At 32.6% G+C, this 16704-nt stretch overlaps 1 protein-coding gene across 1 annotated transcript; it reads left to right on the forward strand.

Moving 5' to 3' along the window:
• Positions 1-6424: 6424 nt before the first annotated feature.
• Positions 6425-16161, forward strand: LOC147064497 (PXMP2/4 family protein 4-like). Its single transcript, XM_085957370.1, has 5 exons — positions 6425-6865; positions 7094-7322; positions 10584-10717; positions 12478-12609; positions 14506-16161. Exons 2-5 carry the CDS (start codon positions 7184-7186, stop codon positions 14677-14679), a joined length of 579 nt encoding a protein of 192 aa, XP_085813496.1. The 5' UTR covers positions 6425-6865; positions 7094-7183; the 3' UTR covers positions 14680-16161.
• The last annotated feature ends 543 nt before the right edge of the window (positions 16162-16704 follow it).

Consider the following 16704-nt stretch of genomic DNA (forward strand, 5'->3'; position numbering starts at 1 on the left):
GTGCGTAAAGTAGGTATGTAGTAGAGTGACTATAAATAATTGGTATAACATAAAATGAATTTTATAAGTCACGTAAAGATAACACGGACTTATGGGTACGTAATCATTTTATAAGCAGTCAGTAAAATACTTAATACACGCAATGAAATTGATCCCGGATGGGCTAATGTTTGGAGGATAAAATCATTTCACTCATTTTCCATGTAAACATACATCATATAAACCAGTGGTTTTCAAAGTGTGCTTCGCAACTCGCAACCAACAGTCAAGGACACGTCGTGTTCGAAAAAATCAATAATTCCACATAGGTACCATTAATGACACCGGTAAAAAAACAATAGTTAAACCAACAAAAGGTAATTATTAAGATACACGACGTTTAAATAAAGGAAACCGAAAAAGAAATGTCAAACACCAATCTATTATTTTTGTGAGTTTATGTACTCTTTTCACACTCCCTTACTAGAGCTTGTGATTTCTTGAGTTCTTTCGTTTCTCGAGATTCGAGAATCCCCCAAATTGAAGATTTTTTCTCCGGAAATATCTTTATTTATTATGTTAACTCATCCTGCTCAAATTTTTGCTTCTTTTTAACTTTCCATGCCGTTATTTTACTGGCGAATAACTATTATATTTCGTTCCAGTTCAACATCAATTACTTGTTTTCTTTTTCGGGGAATAGAAAATAGTTCCTTTCCATTTCAGATAAAATACAGCGGCATTCGTTTTTCCGTTTCAAATTCCCTTTGTTATTTTTTACAGTGAAAATTTCTAAAATTCTTGTGAAATGAGTGTTGTCGAAATTTCTATATTTCTCGAGATTCGAGATTCACCTGTTCTAATTATTTATCCAACCTCTACTGAGGTATAAAGTCTTAAGTAAGTATCGACTTAAAATAAAAATGAAATAACTTAACTGACAAAAATCGGGTTTGTTGTTTTTTTCATAATCGTGTCTATCCACAGTTAAAAAAATAATAACCGACTTCTAACATATGAAAGAGTAGATATAAATTAATGTATTGATTTACCTTTGTATAAGAAAAATCTCAATTTTAAAATTGATTTATTGAGTCTAGCCATTTTTCTGGGTTACACTAGTTTGGCAATTATGTACAAACACTAGTTCACATAATTAAATTAGTGAACATCATATACCCAGAAGCTAATCCCGGTATTTAAGCATCTTCAGTTCTGGGATTAATCGAAGGGAAACCGACAATGAGTTCCGCAATATAATATCTAAGATTTTTTTATCTATAATAATTACTTTCTACAATGTCAAAAAAATAATTAATTTCATTCAATATACACGACTCAATCGCTAAAAGTATACACCTACAATATATTATCGTCACCTCAACACTACAACTAGATAACTTGATTTTCACTGTTTTTGAGATAGCTATTGAATATGATTCTAGATTTCCTTCTCTACGAAATGATGAAACTAAGTAAGTCAGAAGTTAATGGGAACTGTATTAATTTTGTGTTTGAAAATATTAGATAAATTTTAAACCATAAATGCATTGAATAAATAAAATAAAATATCTACAATATTTTTTCATTCAATTGAACATTATTTAATTGTTCACAAAGACAAGGCACAATTTTCCATTTTTATTTTAAATCATAATTATAGTCTATATTTATGTTAATCAAGTAAATTTTAAATTTCGTTTTCCCAACAATGACCAAATCAGAGTTATCTAGTTGTGGTATTGAGGTGACGATATATCCCGAAAATCATCTTGAGTAAAACTTCACCGAAATTTTATATCTAAACGTTATACTGGTATATACAAATATCCAGATAAGGCAGTCAGTGGTGTGACATCAATTTTTTTTTTATAAAATTACAACTTAATTTGTTATTTTTATTAAAACTTGATTATATTTGTGAAGCACGATGGTCACCATGCCGGTGCTCTACATTTTATTCATGACTCCGCACGACTCTCTATCTCTCGCTAGTCGAAAGCTTAGAGTGGCGTGGCCAGTTCTGTTAAAGGTCATTGATATTATTTAAGAACATATCGGATTACACTGCTTTCACACTTCCACTCTGTATAAATATTTATCATGACATTAAGAAAAGATATTTCATTTTGTATAATAAATAAATTATAGATATATCATTATTCTAATTCGTTAAAAGTTCCTCTTTCAACACGACAATATACCAGTGGAGAGGGGAGAATTAGGCTGCGGAGATCCAACATAAATAGTCCAGAGGTAGTATATCGTAATTCAGACAATGGATGTTACTAGTAAATAATTACAAGATAAAAAGAACTTTTTATATACAACGTTTTTAAATTTTCTGTTGAATTATTATGCTCAATATGCTCTAACTTGTACTTGATATGAAGTAAATAAAAAACAAACAAACAAACAAATATAGAATACTGAAATGTCATTTTGGCATTTCATTTTGATTTCCATAGTAACGCACGTATATATTAATAATTTAATTGCTAGGACCACCCCCTTAGCAACCAATAATAGTCTTTTACTTTTTACGGATTTTTCTGAAATAACTTTCCATACAAAACAGAATTAATTGAAAATGTATTCAATTCGGATTAAAGATGGCTAAAAGTATTAAAAGAATGCATTGGCATCGTGTTCTGATATATTCTAAAAGTTTCAAATGTCTAGCTAGTCGGAAATATAGTTAATAATTGATTGCAATATTTGTACTAGACAAACAACTACCGGACAAACAAGAATACGAGCTAATAAAACGTTGTAAAATTACAGTCCATGAATGATTTTTTACAGCTATTCCACTTGTGGATTTAAACATTAAATTTAACGATTTCTGATGGGTCCCTGAAGCACTCCTATAAATTTAATATTAAATTTAATACAATACTTATACATTGAAAAGTACTATGTCGAAGTATACATTTGGGAAACTAACAGGTACTAAAAACCTACGAAAAATCAACCATAGTAAAAAATCTGTACCTACAATAATTTATATGTTGGAATCTAAATGTGGGAGATGTACACTGGATATCTATGTATGTAGGTATGTTGTATTTACCTCACGAAGGCTCAAATTCAGAAAAGAGATACTTACTGATCTGTGCAGCGCGGTCTGTGGAAAGGTGGGCGCCTGAAAACTACATTACATATATTTTTGGGACATATCCAGCAGCGTGGATATAGGAGCAATGTGATTGCAATAAGGTAAGGACAGGAAAACAGTATTATTATTTCCGACAACAAAAAAAAAGGTTTTTGAAAACCCATTATTTTAAATTTACTACTACCCCCCCCCCTCGCTAAAAAATATCAGACTCCCGTTTATGTATTATATATAAGAATAATTAGCTAATTCGTTTTTTTTTTATATCGAGGTTAAAAATTTTCGATTAAATTTTCAATGATATTATCAAGAAGTTCGCGTTTGCATCAGCACAGTATACTTGCGGAATAAATGATTGTACCTAACTATAAACTGTCAGTTACTGTAATAACTGAAAAAAACCAGTGGCGTACCTATTTCATCACACAAGTATGCAAAGCTTTGGGTCCCGGCCGTGCCATGCCAAACCCTACTTTGTAATAAAACAATGCATAGCAATTTTCGCGCATACGTCGATGTAGTTTTGGGGATCGCATTTCAACGTCTCCCATACAGACTGCATAACTACACTATAACCATAATTATATAGTCTGGATATTGCGCTATACTCCAAAGCCTGCTTGTCGGAAATCAGCACATCGCAATTTAGGTAATAAACCTTTGGCGCGAACGTTACACGTTCATATCGATAGACCGATATATCAGAGTATTGAAATATCTATCGGTAACAAAAAAGTACTGTTACTTTTTGAACATTCCTAATGTAACTACCCTGCATCGAAAATCCAATTGTCCTTGGAGAGTGGTATAATAATATACATTTTCATTTTTACAAAATAATTGAACTATGATGGTTGTCATATAAACATACCTACTAGTGCAGGATCCCATAGACTTTTCGTATACATAATATGCGTAACGCATTCTGACAATTGGAATAGGTTCTAGGGGTCACCAAGATATATAATGTCGATGTGAGGTGATGTTGCCAGGCGAAATTAGTGGTATTTTTTTTTTATTGAGGTTTTAATTTTTTTTCTTATAACCCACCAAAAATGGTTCTGAGTTCTTCAATAAAACCAAGACCGAATCAAGGATTGATTGAAAAGGCAATAATTGTACCATGCCATCGGCATGGTCGTAGAACGGTTCATCCCATTTGAAAAAATAAAAATAGCGGGTAGTGCAATGTGTTAAAAATTATCGATTCTTAGGATCCTCCTTGGCTTAAATTATTTTGTTTAGTAGCATTTTTTTATAGAATCACCCAGATTGCTTTCTTTACCATATTATATGCATATGACATTAGTTTTAGTATTATGGTTAATACAAAAACAGTGTAGGTTGCACATATAGGTAGGTGAATAAGTGGAATAACGATAACCACTAACCACACTAAGTACACATTTATTAAAAAAAAGAAACAAGTCAAGTGTTCAAACTGCTTTAAGTATCATGATCACAGTTTTTACAAACACTACTTACACATTTGCACAATGATATACGCGTCAAAGCCGATTTCTTATAACTACATAATAATGTACGGCAGTTAGAATTATATTTGCATGGTTTAACTAAATAATTTGGTAGAGGTTCATTCGTCATTTGTCTTGGATACAAATTATTTTCTCGCAACTCATAGTCAAGTTAAAAAAAAATGAACCTCTACCAAATTGTTTAGTAAAACTATGCAAATGTAATTCTTACTGCCGTACACTATCACGTGATTTCTTATAACTACATAGTTATAAGAAATCGGCTTTGACATGTACCTATATCATTGTGCAAATGTGTAAGTAGTGTTTGTAAAAACTGTGATCATTTTGATGATCATGAGCAGTTTGAACACTTGACCTGTTTCTTTTTTTTAATAAATGTGTACTTAGTGTGGTTAGTGGTTATCGTTATTTCATTTATTCACCTACCTATATGTGCAACCTACACTGTGTCTGTAATAACCATAATACTAAAACTAATGTCATATGCATATAATATGGTAAAGAAAGCAATCTGAGTGATTCTATACAAAAATGCTACTAAACAAAATAATTTAAACCAAGGAGGATCCTAAGAATCGATAATTTTGAACACATTGCACTACCCGCTATTTTTATTTTTTCAAATGGGACGAACCGTTCTACGACTATATGTACATGACTATTACGATATTTAAAAAAATATATTATTAGAATAATCCTTAGATTAGACCTGTTTCGGTGTATTTAAAAATAAATAAATATAACCAAAACATTGACATTATTCTCATTGTAAGATAATATACATACCTACTTATTGTTATTATTTTCCACGTTATCCACGCTACCATTCGTCATAAAAAATATGTTGGACTCTATTTAGTCACATAATATGAACTTAAATATCAGTTTTTAAATAATGTAAAATATTATTTGATGGCGTACTGATTTCCAATAAGTATCTAGGGTTTGGAGTAGAAATGAAGTCGACAAAGGCTACATCAATGTAGGTGCGAAAATTGGCTCTGCCTAACTTTCTGATAAGTTTGGCAAGACGCATCCCGGCAGAACAAGGGACCTTAAATCTCATTGCGATAGTTTTTATGGTTTTTAAAATTGTAAGTAAGTACCTATTTTACCTTTACTATTATTCATAAAAATGTACTTACTTAGTTTAAAAAAAAATAAAGATTAAAATACTGAAGAGAGGCTTGCATGATTTTCGTATAGGGGCCCAATATATCTAGCTATGTCACTGTATGTTAATTAGCTACCTCAATTAAATTATTAATCACCACTTGACTGTCTAATCATACAATATTTATAGGAATATGGACGTCATTTGCATTCTTCAATAGGTATCTACCGTTTTATTTCAACAGGCTTTCATTATACCTACCTATTGTATTCTTGAATCTCTAAGCGTGCTTTGTTTGCCGCAAGGAATGCATAATAATAATTCTATGGTCTGTCATTCTATAATTGGGGAAAAAAGCATTTGATTTTATATGTACCTATATTATATTAATAACTTAGTTCCGCCACTGCTTTTAGTGCCACAAAAAGCCTTCAACCGTCCAATCTCTTTGTCTTGCTTTGGCACTAGGTACTTTGGTTGGAACTAAATAATTTCAAACTTTTGTATTTGGAAGCCATATTAATGATACCTACAATAAATTATTAATAAGTACCGTGCTAATAATATTGTTATGCAGAAAAGCAACACTCAACATCATAGATTAAAAATATATAACTCAACATAAATAAAATTGAGCTGGCGTAAACGTCATCACTGTGCGGTGCGTAATATATGACGTATGTATAAAAGTATGCCATTCTTCCATTAAATGACGTCTGTCAAATGTCAAAATACACATGGCGCATTGCGAGATCATTACGAGTATGAATGGATTGTTGCTAATTTAAAACATTCGCAATGTGGAGTTACGATTTCGGATGACATGACATGTTTTGGCATTGGTTTATCGTATCTCAAAATTAAGCTGCCAACTTCCTAGACTAAAAATTATGCAACTTCCTCGTGTGACGTTAAATTTTCTATGTCGGTGGAAATAAGTGCAAGTTCACTGCCTCAGTGTTAAATTTTCACGCGTTCGATTTGGATTAATGGAAAATTGTGTGCGGTGTGATATAATAGATTTTGAATGGTTTGATACGGCAATTCATACAATTTATAATAAAACTAATTTCCTTTATAACATTACCTTTTTTGCTCCTGTGAGGAAAATATGCCCATAGAAAATAATATTCAGACAATGCAAATGAAGATGATGTGAGTATTGTTCTAAATCTAAAACGTAATGATAATCATTTTCATTAGATTTTATATTAAATTATTATGTTCACAGCAAGTGGTTTTGTTTAATACCTACCTAGTCTAGTGTAAAATGTGTATGATGCAATTAAAATAATTATGTGCAATATTATTATTCAACAAGTCACATGCTATAATAATATTATGATTGGTTATTTGAATTGTTTATATTTCATTTGTTTACAGATGCCAGTGAATCAAAATTTGACATAGGTATTATTAATATTGCATAACAGTTTCCATAACCAAATAATTTGAATACCTACTAGACTCAAAATGTCTCAATTAGTAGTATTTGGATCAAAGATGGCAGCATTTACTACAAAGCATCCAATTGTTCGTGGAATGCTCTCATACGGTGTTCTGTGGCCAACTTCGTGTTTGATAACCCAAACCTACGAAGGAAAAAGATGGGGTGAGTAACTTCATAATTCATTTAGTTGTTGCTTCACATTTAGAACCATCCTTATTTTATCATTACTCAAATATACCAATGCGTACATCTGCCTTGTGTTTATTAATCAGTTGTGCATTATATTCGGAAAAAAAATTTAAAACATCTTTGTGCTTAAACTAAAATGATGCACATCCAACATAGACCTAATAGTGCCTGTTCCACATGTATGGAATATATTGGCACAAATAGTGTGTAAATTAAACTACCATGATAATAACTGTAAAGGTCCTTTTATCAGTTCTGTTGTTCATTCAGTCGAGGTTTCCGTTTTGGTCCGTTCAGTTTTGAAACGGCGGTGTATTTAAACCATTATCCATTCAGTCTCAGTTGACAGTTCGGTTGGGAAACAGCGATATTATATTTACATATTTTTTATCCACTAAACATGAATATTATTTTTATAATAACTTTCTAAACATATTGGTTGGTATAATACAGTACCTATATTCGAAGAAATAATAATATTTCAATCGAAATTAGAAAAGTAGTATGAAAAATACGGCAACATGGTAATTTACACGTCAATTTAACTGGCAACTCTTAAAACAGATACGATGACTGATGGAAAATTCATCCTGTCTCGTCTCCGTTTCGGTTTCAGTCGACCACTTCAGTTATGCATTTACACGTTAGTATAACTGACAGCTCAACTGAAACGGAGACTGATTGGACAGCAGAACTGCTGACTGTCTCATCAATCTCATTCTTCAAGCGTAAGTGAGACGCGTTGTTCTCATTGTATGGTGCTATTTGATAGTTTGTGAAAAGTGGTAAACGGCAAAATGGTCAGACCGCAGTTCGTATTTTTCCGGCAGGTGTGCCATTATCGTCATATGCGCAGCCGCATCGCAGAAGTTACAACTATCACATCGTCACTGTTCTGGCAGAAAACACTAATTCAAAAAAATTACATATTGAGTTAGTACCAAAATGTTCCTTATTTCAAACTTATCCGTCTGGAAACCTTCTTAACAGTCTTTATTTTAAAGTCATCCCTTTTACGATTATTCAATACACTCACATGAAAGACCATTATTTCAAACATTTTAACAACTTCAAAGTCAACTTACTCAAAACTAGTATTCTCCAGTTAGTGTATTCTGCCAGAACAGAGACAACATGAAAATTCGAAGCTGCTAAACTTTTTTGATCTATGCATGCAGTTTTGCAACGTACTTTCAGCAGTAAATCCATGGATGATGTGTAAACAGGCTATTAACCCTAGTTCAGATTATGTTATTTTGGTCAAGTGGCAAGTGATTTACTTCCCAAAAAATGTTTTAGAACCGAAAAATGTCTGAATACAAAACATAAGTGAGTAGCGTATCAAGATAAATAGAGTACAACTTAAAGTAAAAATAAACAGACTAATAAATTTATTTATAATGACTATATTAGTAAAAGTGGAAGCAGAAATTGGCGAGAGAAGGGAAAAGAGAATTTGAATAAGAAATTGGATCAATAGGAGAGAAACTTTAGGAACCTATAAATATTCTTCTCAAGGAATTCGAATCAGATGAATAACGGAGAGTGCTTTTATATTTATGATATTTTGATTTATGATTTTGGCAACAACTAATGAACTTAACTAAAGATAACGTGTTCTGATTTGTCTTGCGGCTTATTTAGTATTTAGTGAGGGGTGGTGGTGGGTGCCGCTACTTTATCAAAAATTAGAACAAAGTAGATTGACTGGACTAAATGATTTTACTAAATTACTCGACTAAATCTGTCTGTTCATACATGTTTAGTTACAAAATTACTCACCACTCAACTAAAATACTTGCATAATCTATATAAGGTCTAAGCATGATACACACAGTAATAGTGATTGGTGCGTGTCAGCCATATTATGCTACACATGCGGATTGCGAGTTCTTTGTTTTTAACCTAAAATATTTCTAATTTCATTGGAATTATAATAGAACTGACAGTAAAATCGTCGTGTCACTAAAAATTACCAAGAAATGGTGGAAAAAAGTGGAAAAATGTAGCTCTTTTAATATTTTTTTTTTATTAGAATACACCTCTACCTTGTAAGAGATATAAAAACTACAGAGCAGGGTAAAGATCAATTTAGAGGCATATATGGTACCCCTTTCTAAAAAGAAAAGGATTCATTCAATTATTGCAATTGCTATTGTTACTTTTACCAATGTTTTAACACAGGTTTCTACTGAGATATTTTTTCTATAATCATGTTGATAAAAATCAGCACAGACACATCAAGCGAATTCCACGGTAAAGGTGTTCAAAGATTGCTTATATTAGATATCAAAGATAAAAGCGATAATCTCCATCAATTAATTGCTAGAATTACTTTTGTGGAATTCCAAATGGAATCCTGAATGGACAAATAATGCTGATTATAAATTAATCTGTATGAGAATCTTGATTTTGAACCGTCATATTGTGTGAAAAAAACATTTATCTATTTAACAGGGTTTGGCGAACCTTTTCGAACCAGCCATTTTTGTGGGTAGAAATAAAAAAATTTGTTACTGTATTACTTAATTTGGTTCTTTATGCTCAAATTCACACTAGAATTGCTCCGATCAGATGAGGCATTCTTTCGCTACAGTGGTCTCAAGCATTGTTATTCGATCAAAATTAGAAATTCATAGCGCTGCTTCCCCCGCCTCCTGATGAGGTTAGTGCGATAATATTACATGTGAGGCATAAAGCCTAAGGGCTGACCTATATGTACAATTATATATTTAAGTTAAATGTGATGCTTATTCTTGAAGAGTATTTGTCGGCTATTTTTTATACAATGCGATCTGTCATTTATTATTCTTATGGGTAATTTTTATCTTCAAAATAAAATGTTTGTATGCCATAGGTTCGCCACCACTGGTATATTATAAATAACTCAGACTATAACTAGATGGAGCCTTATATACCTTTACATTACTTTTACCTGGCACATTTTTAGTATGCCCACCCAGTTAAATTGGTAGCTACAGAAAAAATTATATTTTGTAAGGAGCATTGAAACATACCACCATATTTGGCAGCTATTCTAACATATTATTATATAAGATGTCTATCTCGAAATACTGAGTCCAAAATTCAATATTTTTTAGTTAATAACATTTTTTGTTTCAAGGGTAAATGGTCGGTTTTAATGATACCTACTGTATTTTTTTTTCAATCTTATCGTATTTTAAAATGAACAGTGTCTATAATAAACATATTTTTAATAACATGTTATTCTAGGTACCTACAATTGGGCAGAATGTGCGAGATATTCCCTATATGGATCTTGCTTCACAGCGCCGACGCTATACATGTGGGTACGACTCTCCACAAGAATTTGGCCAAAATCTGACATCCGGACGGCAATGGTGAAAGTAAGCCACACTCTTACATAGATATTCATTTGAAACGCACGAAAACCTTAGAGAATCGCCAAATTGAAGACTGCGTGTCGGAGACACATGGATGATTATAACCAACAAAAATAATAATACACATTTAGATGATGATCACTATAGTAATGCGCAGCAATTTTCTCTAACGTATTCAATTTTTTTTAAATATTTTTATCGTATTGAAGTTAAAAACCCTGGCACACAGAACGCGATCTGTTGCTGCGGACAGCAATCCCGCGATCGTCAAGGCGGTCAGCGATATAAATACATCACACAGGCCGTGATACCTTTGTGCGCGATTCAATATCGTGGTTGCTTCCTAGTGGCCAGATGTGTATTCTTTTTTAACGGTTTTTGTTCGGAATGAGTAGTTTGGACGAGCACTACAAAGTAATAGAAAAAAAAACCATGTTGGGTACATGACATCAATACGAAAAGGGAAAGATTTAGGGAGTACCGCCGTCTCTGCATTGAGCTTCAATCTCATAAAGATAGATTTTTTCTATATTTTCGTGTTGTACAAGAGAACATGTTAATCTCTCACTTTTTCGATAAATAACTTCGTTTCTTCCGCCATTGCACAGATCGTGTGGTCGATTTTGTAATTTTGTACAACCGTATCGCTGCCCGCTGCGATCATGACTGGCTCACTGCAACAGCTTGCCCTGTGTGTTGCCGGGATGATGCAATCCTGTGTATACGACTAGATCGCTTTCTGTGTGCCACGGCCTTAAATCTTTCTTATTTCCCCAAAATGCGGCACTAATCACCTATGTTCATACAAATAATAGTTACAATTTAGCTGATACAGCCGTCAATATCTCAAATACTGTAAAATGGATGACAGCAACGTTCTATGCCTTCAGCAAGTTATCTCGCCCTATGAAGCTGTGATCGACAGGTCGCACATACAAATTTCGCGAGTTATCTCGTCCGACTCAAATTACTAGCCACTGTCGATTGATTTGCATAATCAAAAATTAAAAACACAGTGAGATCTGTTTGAATAATTATGTAATACTAAGTCACAAATTATCGATATTAGAGCGATTTTAGTAAGATCTTCGCTCTACATTCAACTGGTGTCGTTAAAAATCTGTGGCCTGTCAGATACTGCCATAGTAATATTGTGAGGCATAGAAAAGGTTAATACAATATAGATAACGTTAAATATGTCAAATTAAACAATGAAAGAGGAAATATCTCATCTCCTTTTGTAAGTAATATACTCAATTTGATTATTTTTGTGGTCTTGATAACTGTATGACACCCGAAATAGTTATCGACTTAAAAAAGAACAATTTAATATAACAATTACTTAAGAGCATACTTCAGTAAAACAGCAAATAATTTTCAACTATAGGTGCGACGAAATTTCGGACTCGCTGCCAATCGGAGAGCGATAGTCGAGCTGTGAACACGTCAATTTGTTTTATGATGGCGTCGGGGGAATTAATTCTTAAATCGTGTAAAGATTACTAAAAAACGTTACCCATTTACTTGAAAAAGAAAACATGTTAATGAATATATTATTATCATTACTAATAGAACAATAAACATAACATTACATGAACGCATGTTGAATTTTTATGACAAATTATGTTTTGTTCTGTACGCGTTGTTTGCACAATCTTCGCATCGCGTAGTCACGATCGTTTTAGACCGTGCCCCAGCTGAAGTATAGCCTTAATATTGTATTAATACAAAATAGTGTGATTAATTTTTTGTGTATTTTTCAGGCTCTCGTTGAACAAGTGTCTTACGGTCCAGCCGCCATGGTTTGCTTCTTTTTTGGAATGAGTTTATTAAAACAGAAAACTGTTGAAGAAAGCGTAGATGAAGTTAAAGCCAAATTCGTGCCAACATATAAGGTAAGCGTTTATTGTGCTTCACGCCTCACATCAGCCTTAAACATGACCATATTTTCGACCACACTGATGAAGTATTTTGGGATTACGTACATATATTTTTTTTTAATGTAGTAAAATTGACAATAAATGTTACTATGGAGATGAAAATATTTTTAATCTGTGTTTCGGGATCAAGAAATTTGATCCCATGCTTTCTAGATTCATAATCTCCAAATTTCAAACCCCAGTCGCTATATACCGATGATGTCAAGGTGAATCATCACAAAGATATCATCGCATGATACCATTTCAGCCCATTAACCAGAACTAGACGGGGCCAGTGTTGCCGTCATACTGTCGTTCACGAAAATTGCCAGATGGGGTTAAAAAATAAGCTAGATGGCAGGAAAATATGCTAAATTTCCTCAAAATACTAGTAATTGGTGTTTGAAATAATTATTATTTTCACAAGAACGACATGCATTTTTAAAATTCCGTTCAGAATGGGGATCAAGTTTTATTTTTTCTTCGACAACATATTTATGAGATTCTAGCCTTTTTTCAGCACATTTGAATCTGTTAACATAATAAAACGCTAGAATAAACACCATATTATGCTAGATGCGGTTTTTGCAAGATTGAAGTTATCGAATATCCCTAGATCTGACAGGAAAAATACTATGTTGGCAACGCTGGATGGGGCTAAATTATTTATTGTCTATGATTGCTATTGCTGACATAGTAGTGTTTACATCACTCCCATCGTATGGTGTCTCTCACTCGGTCACTACTTTTGCTTCTTCCCATAACCTATCCAAACTCATCCTTCTCAGTATTATAAAATTATAAGGAATATGGGTTATTAACTATTTTATTTATTCAACGAATAATTCACAAGATTTAGGATTGTAACACTCTTTTTATTGAACATACATAATTTGAAAACACTTCTGAGAAATATAATACAATCAATAGAAAAAATCTTTTTGAAAAAAATACGACACCCAGTTCAACCTGTGTCTCTCGGGAATCACGCCCACGTGCACTGACCACGATGTTATACGTATCTTATCTAATTGCGACGAATTTTAACTAATGGTTCTTACAATACTCTCTGAAGCGCTTTCTAAATTACGTTACTATTGGCAATCGGCTTTTGATTCTAAATCAAAGTGGGTATTAAATTACCTTAATTACTAACCGACGTCACAGATCACTCCAAGATTTTTTGTTGTAACGCACTTGAACTTGTCGCGTCGTGCCCTGTCATATTTTTTTCAAAAACATTATTTTTATTGGTTATATATTTCTCAGAAGTGTTTTCAAATTATGTATGTTCAATATGGGTTATATTCGGGTCATTCTAATGTCACTCTCTTCTTTCTATGCCATATCTTTTCACTGTCTGTTGTTGCTCTATCTTCTTCTATCAGGGCCTCACTTACTGGAAATCTTCCCATGCATGATAAGACGCCGAAATTTATATCTTTTGGAATACCGCATGATGTGGTCAAAAAATGCCAACTTTCTAGTTTCTAGTGATAATGTCTTTGGTCTTTTTCATCCTCGACCCTTGACATTCGTAATTTTGTCTTTGCAGCTGATTACAGTCCACACTTAAAGTTTTCTTAGTGTGAGGCCTCAGTGCCAGCATTCGGCGCAGCGTTGAGCGTTGTGCGCAACTCAAACGTATAACCGTATAAATGTATAACCAAAAAAAGACATTGTCTATGAACATTTTCACACACGGTTATACGTTTGAGTTGCGCAAAACGCTCAACGCTGCGCCGAATGCTGGCACTCAAGACCTACACTAAGTGTTGGTTCTGTAAGTAGCTATGCTTCCACTCCATTTATAGTGTGACCGAAAATACTAATGTCGCCTTAATCAATAATAATCCTTTTCTCTCTTTCCAGATTGGGTGCCTCTTCTGGCCATTCCTACAAACGATAAACTTCTGTTTTGTCCCGGAGAAAAACAGGGTAGTTTACGTTAGTATCTGCAGTCTTGTGTGGGCTTCGTTTTTGGCCTACATGAAAGAAATACCGGCTGAAGAATTGGCAAGAATGAAAGAAGTCAAAACTAATTAAAACAGGATTTCAAATAGCACAATTTTAGCAAAATTTTAAATGTTTACATTCCGAACATTAAAAAAAATGTTGATATGTTAAGCGTCAAACCATCATGGTTTTTTTTTATAAAGATATCTAAATCTATAATTATTATATAAATGGCAGCCAGGAATATTATCCATATGGTTTTCGAAAATGTACAATTCAAACATAATTTTACTTAGAAACTTTTCATTCACATCAATATAATATGTAATCTGTAAAACCTGTTATTACCAGTTTCAAAAAAATATTGAGTATTTATAAATATTCAAAATTGCACAGTACTATTATAAGAAATTTCTTTTTTTTACAGACCTACAAAAAGAGAATATAATCATTTTTCAGTTTTTTTATTATATGAGTAAAATAAAGGGGTTGTTTTGTTTCAATAGTTTTTTTAAATATTGTTAACTAGGCTTGGAAAACTTAATTTATATCATTGAGGTGCTGAGGATTGAACGAAGATAATGCATTTTCAACAAAATTAAATAAAACTCCTTCAAAGTTAAATATGTGATTGTAAATTCTACAGTTATATGTAGTACTTTCAACATTATGTTTATATTAAATTATATACGATTGCTATAAAAATAATACCATAACGATATATTCAAATGTTGGGAATAAAATTATTACATAAGAACAATTGCATGTTTTAATTCTCAGCAGGTCTATTCTTAACAGTTATCACTTTAATATGTTTCCGTTATTTTCATTGGTACAAATCAACACGGAAGGAGTTCTATACACTAAACAGTTATCGGCGGCTATCTCTAATTCGTAATACGGCAAAAATTTAGGTTGGTAGACATGTCGGTCAAATTCAGGGTTATGTTCGTACTGCCGAACCCAAGCGGATAAAGCCGAATCAGCGCCATCTAGTCGGTAATGAGCCGAACACAAGAATTTTGCATTGACGCGTCAGACATATCAACATAACCAACAATATTATTAGTCATGTCATTGCGATTGCAGCAAGATAGTCAGTCTTGCGTCTCTATTCTCAATATGTAAAATCAACGAACTCTGTCTCGTTCTCAAAGTTAGCACGGCCAAGAGAGGGGCTGTTAAAAGATATCACCTTTTGACAGTTCAGACGGTTAACTTTTTTACATAATTAACCGCCAGAATATGTAATGTGATAAATGTGATATATTTATCACAATTAACTCTTTTTTGATGTTAAGTGATATGTTAGAACAGGCCTGCTGGAACGTATAAAAAGGTATCTTGTGATGCAAAAACTGTTTCTCACTCATGTTTTTTTAATTATATGTCACTTGTTCTCGTTTTATCCTCAGGATCTCAATGAATTTAGTATTATGAGAGTATTTATAATATATTCAAATTATATTTGTTTTCATGGACACAATGTCGCCGCTTTAAGACCCATGATTTATGTGATACAACTTATGAGAATAATGTAAGTTTTTCATATAGTTTACCAGTCTAAAATCCAAGAAAAATTGCCTTAATCTTTTATATCATTATAAATAAAAATAAAGTATTCAATGGCATGTGATCAGTGAGACCGGAAAGTACCAGGTAAGAGAGAGAACCCGGCCTTTTTTTTCTAAGTAATGCTCCAGAATTTTTTTTAACATTTGTCATGTAAACGTTGCAGAATGTTTTGAATCTCATGAATACAGTAAGTAATGTCAGTGTTATTTTTAATTAGAAAAATAAATCAATGTCTTCACATTATTTTATTTCACACTACACCATTGCATCTGATAGTGTTCTAATAAGAAATAATGAAACAATAATTTTCAATACAAAATAATTGATAACCAAATTCTATGTACATTATGAAATTAAGATTTTTATAGCACCTGCGCATCTATTCTACATACAAGGCTGCTTTCGGCGGCTATCGAGGGTAGTTTATCATATTTATGTATTGAGTATTATCATTGTTACAATAAGTCAGCCTTCAAAACTGTCTCTCTAAAAGTTAACACAACCAGGAGAGGTGCTGTAAAAGCATAGCACTTTTTGACA

This window comes from Rhyacophila brunnea, unplaced genomic scaffold, assembly GCF_057557595.1.
Source record: "Rhyacophila brunnea isolate RB1 unplaced genomic scaffold, BYU_Rbru_1.0 scaffold_7, whole genome shotgun sequence".
NCBI classification, from domain to species: domain Eukaryota; kingdom Metazoa; phylum Arthropoda; class Insecta; order Trichoptera; family Rhyacophilidae; genus Rhyacophila; species Rhyacophila brunnea.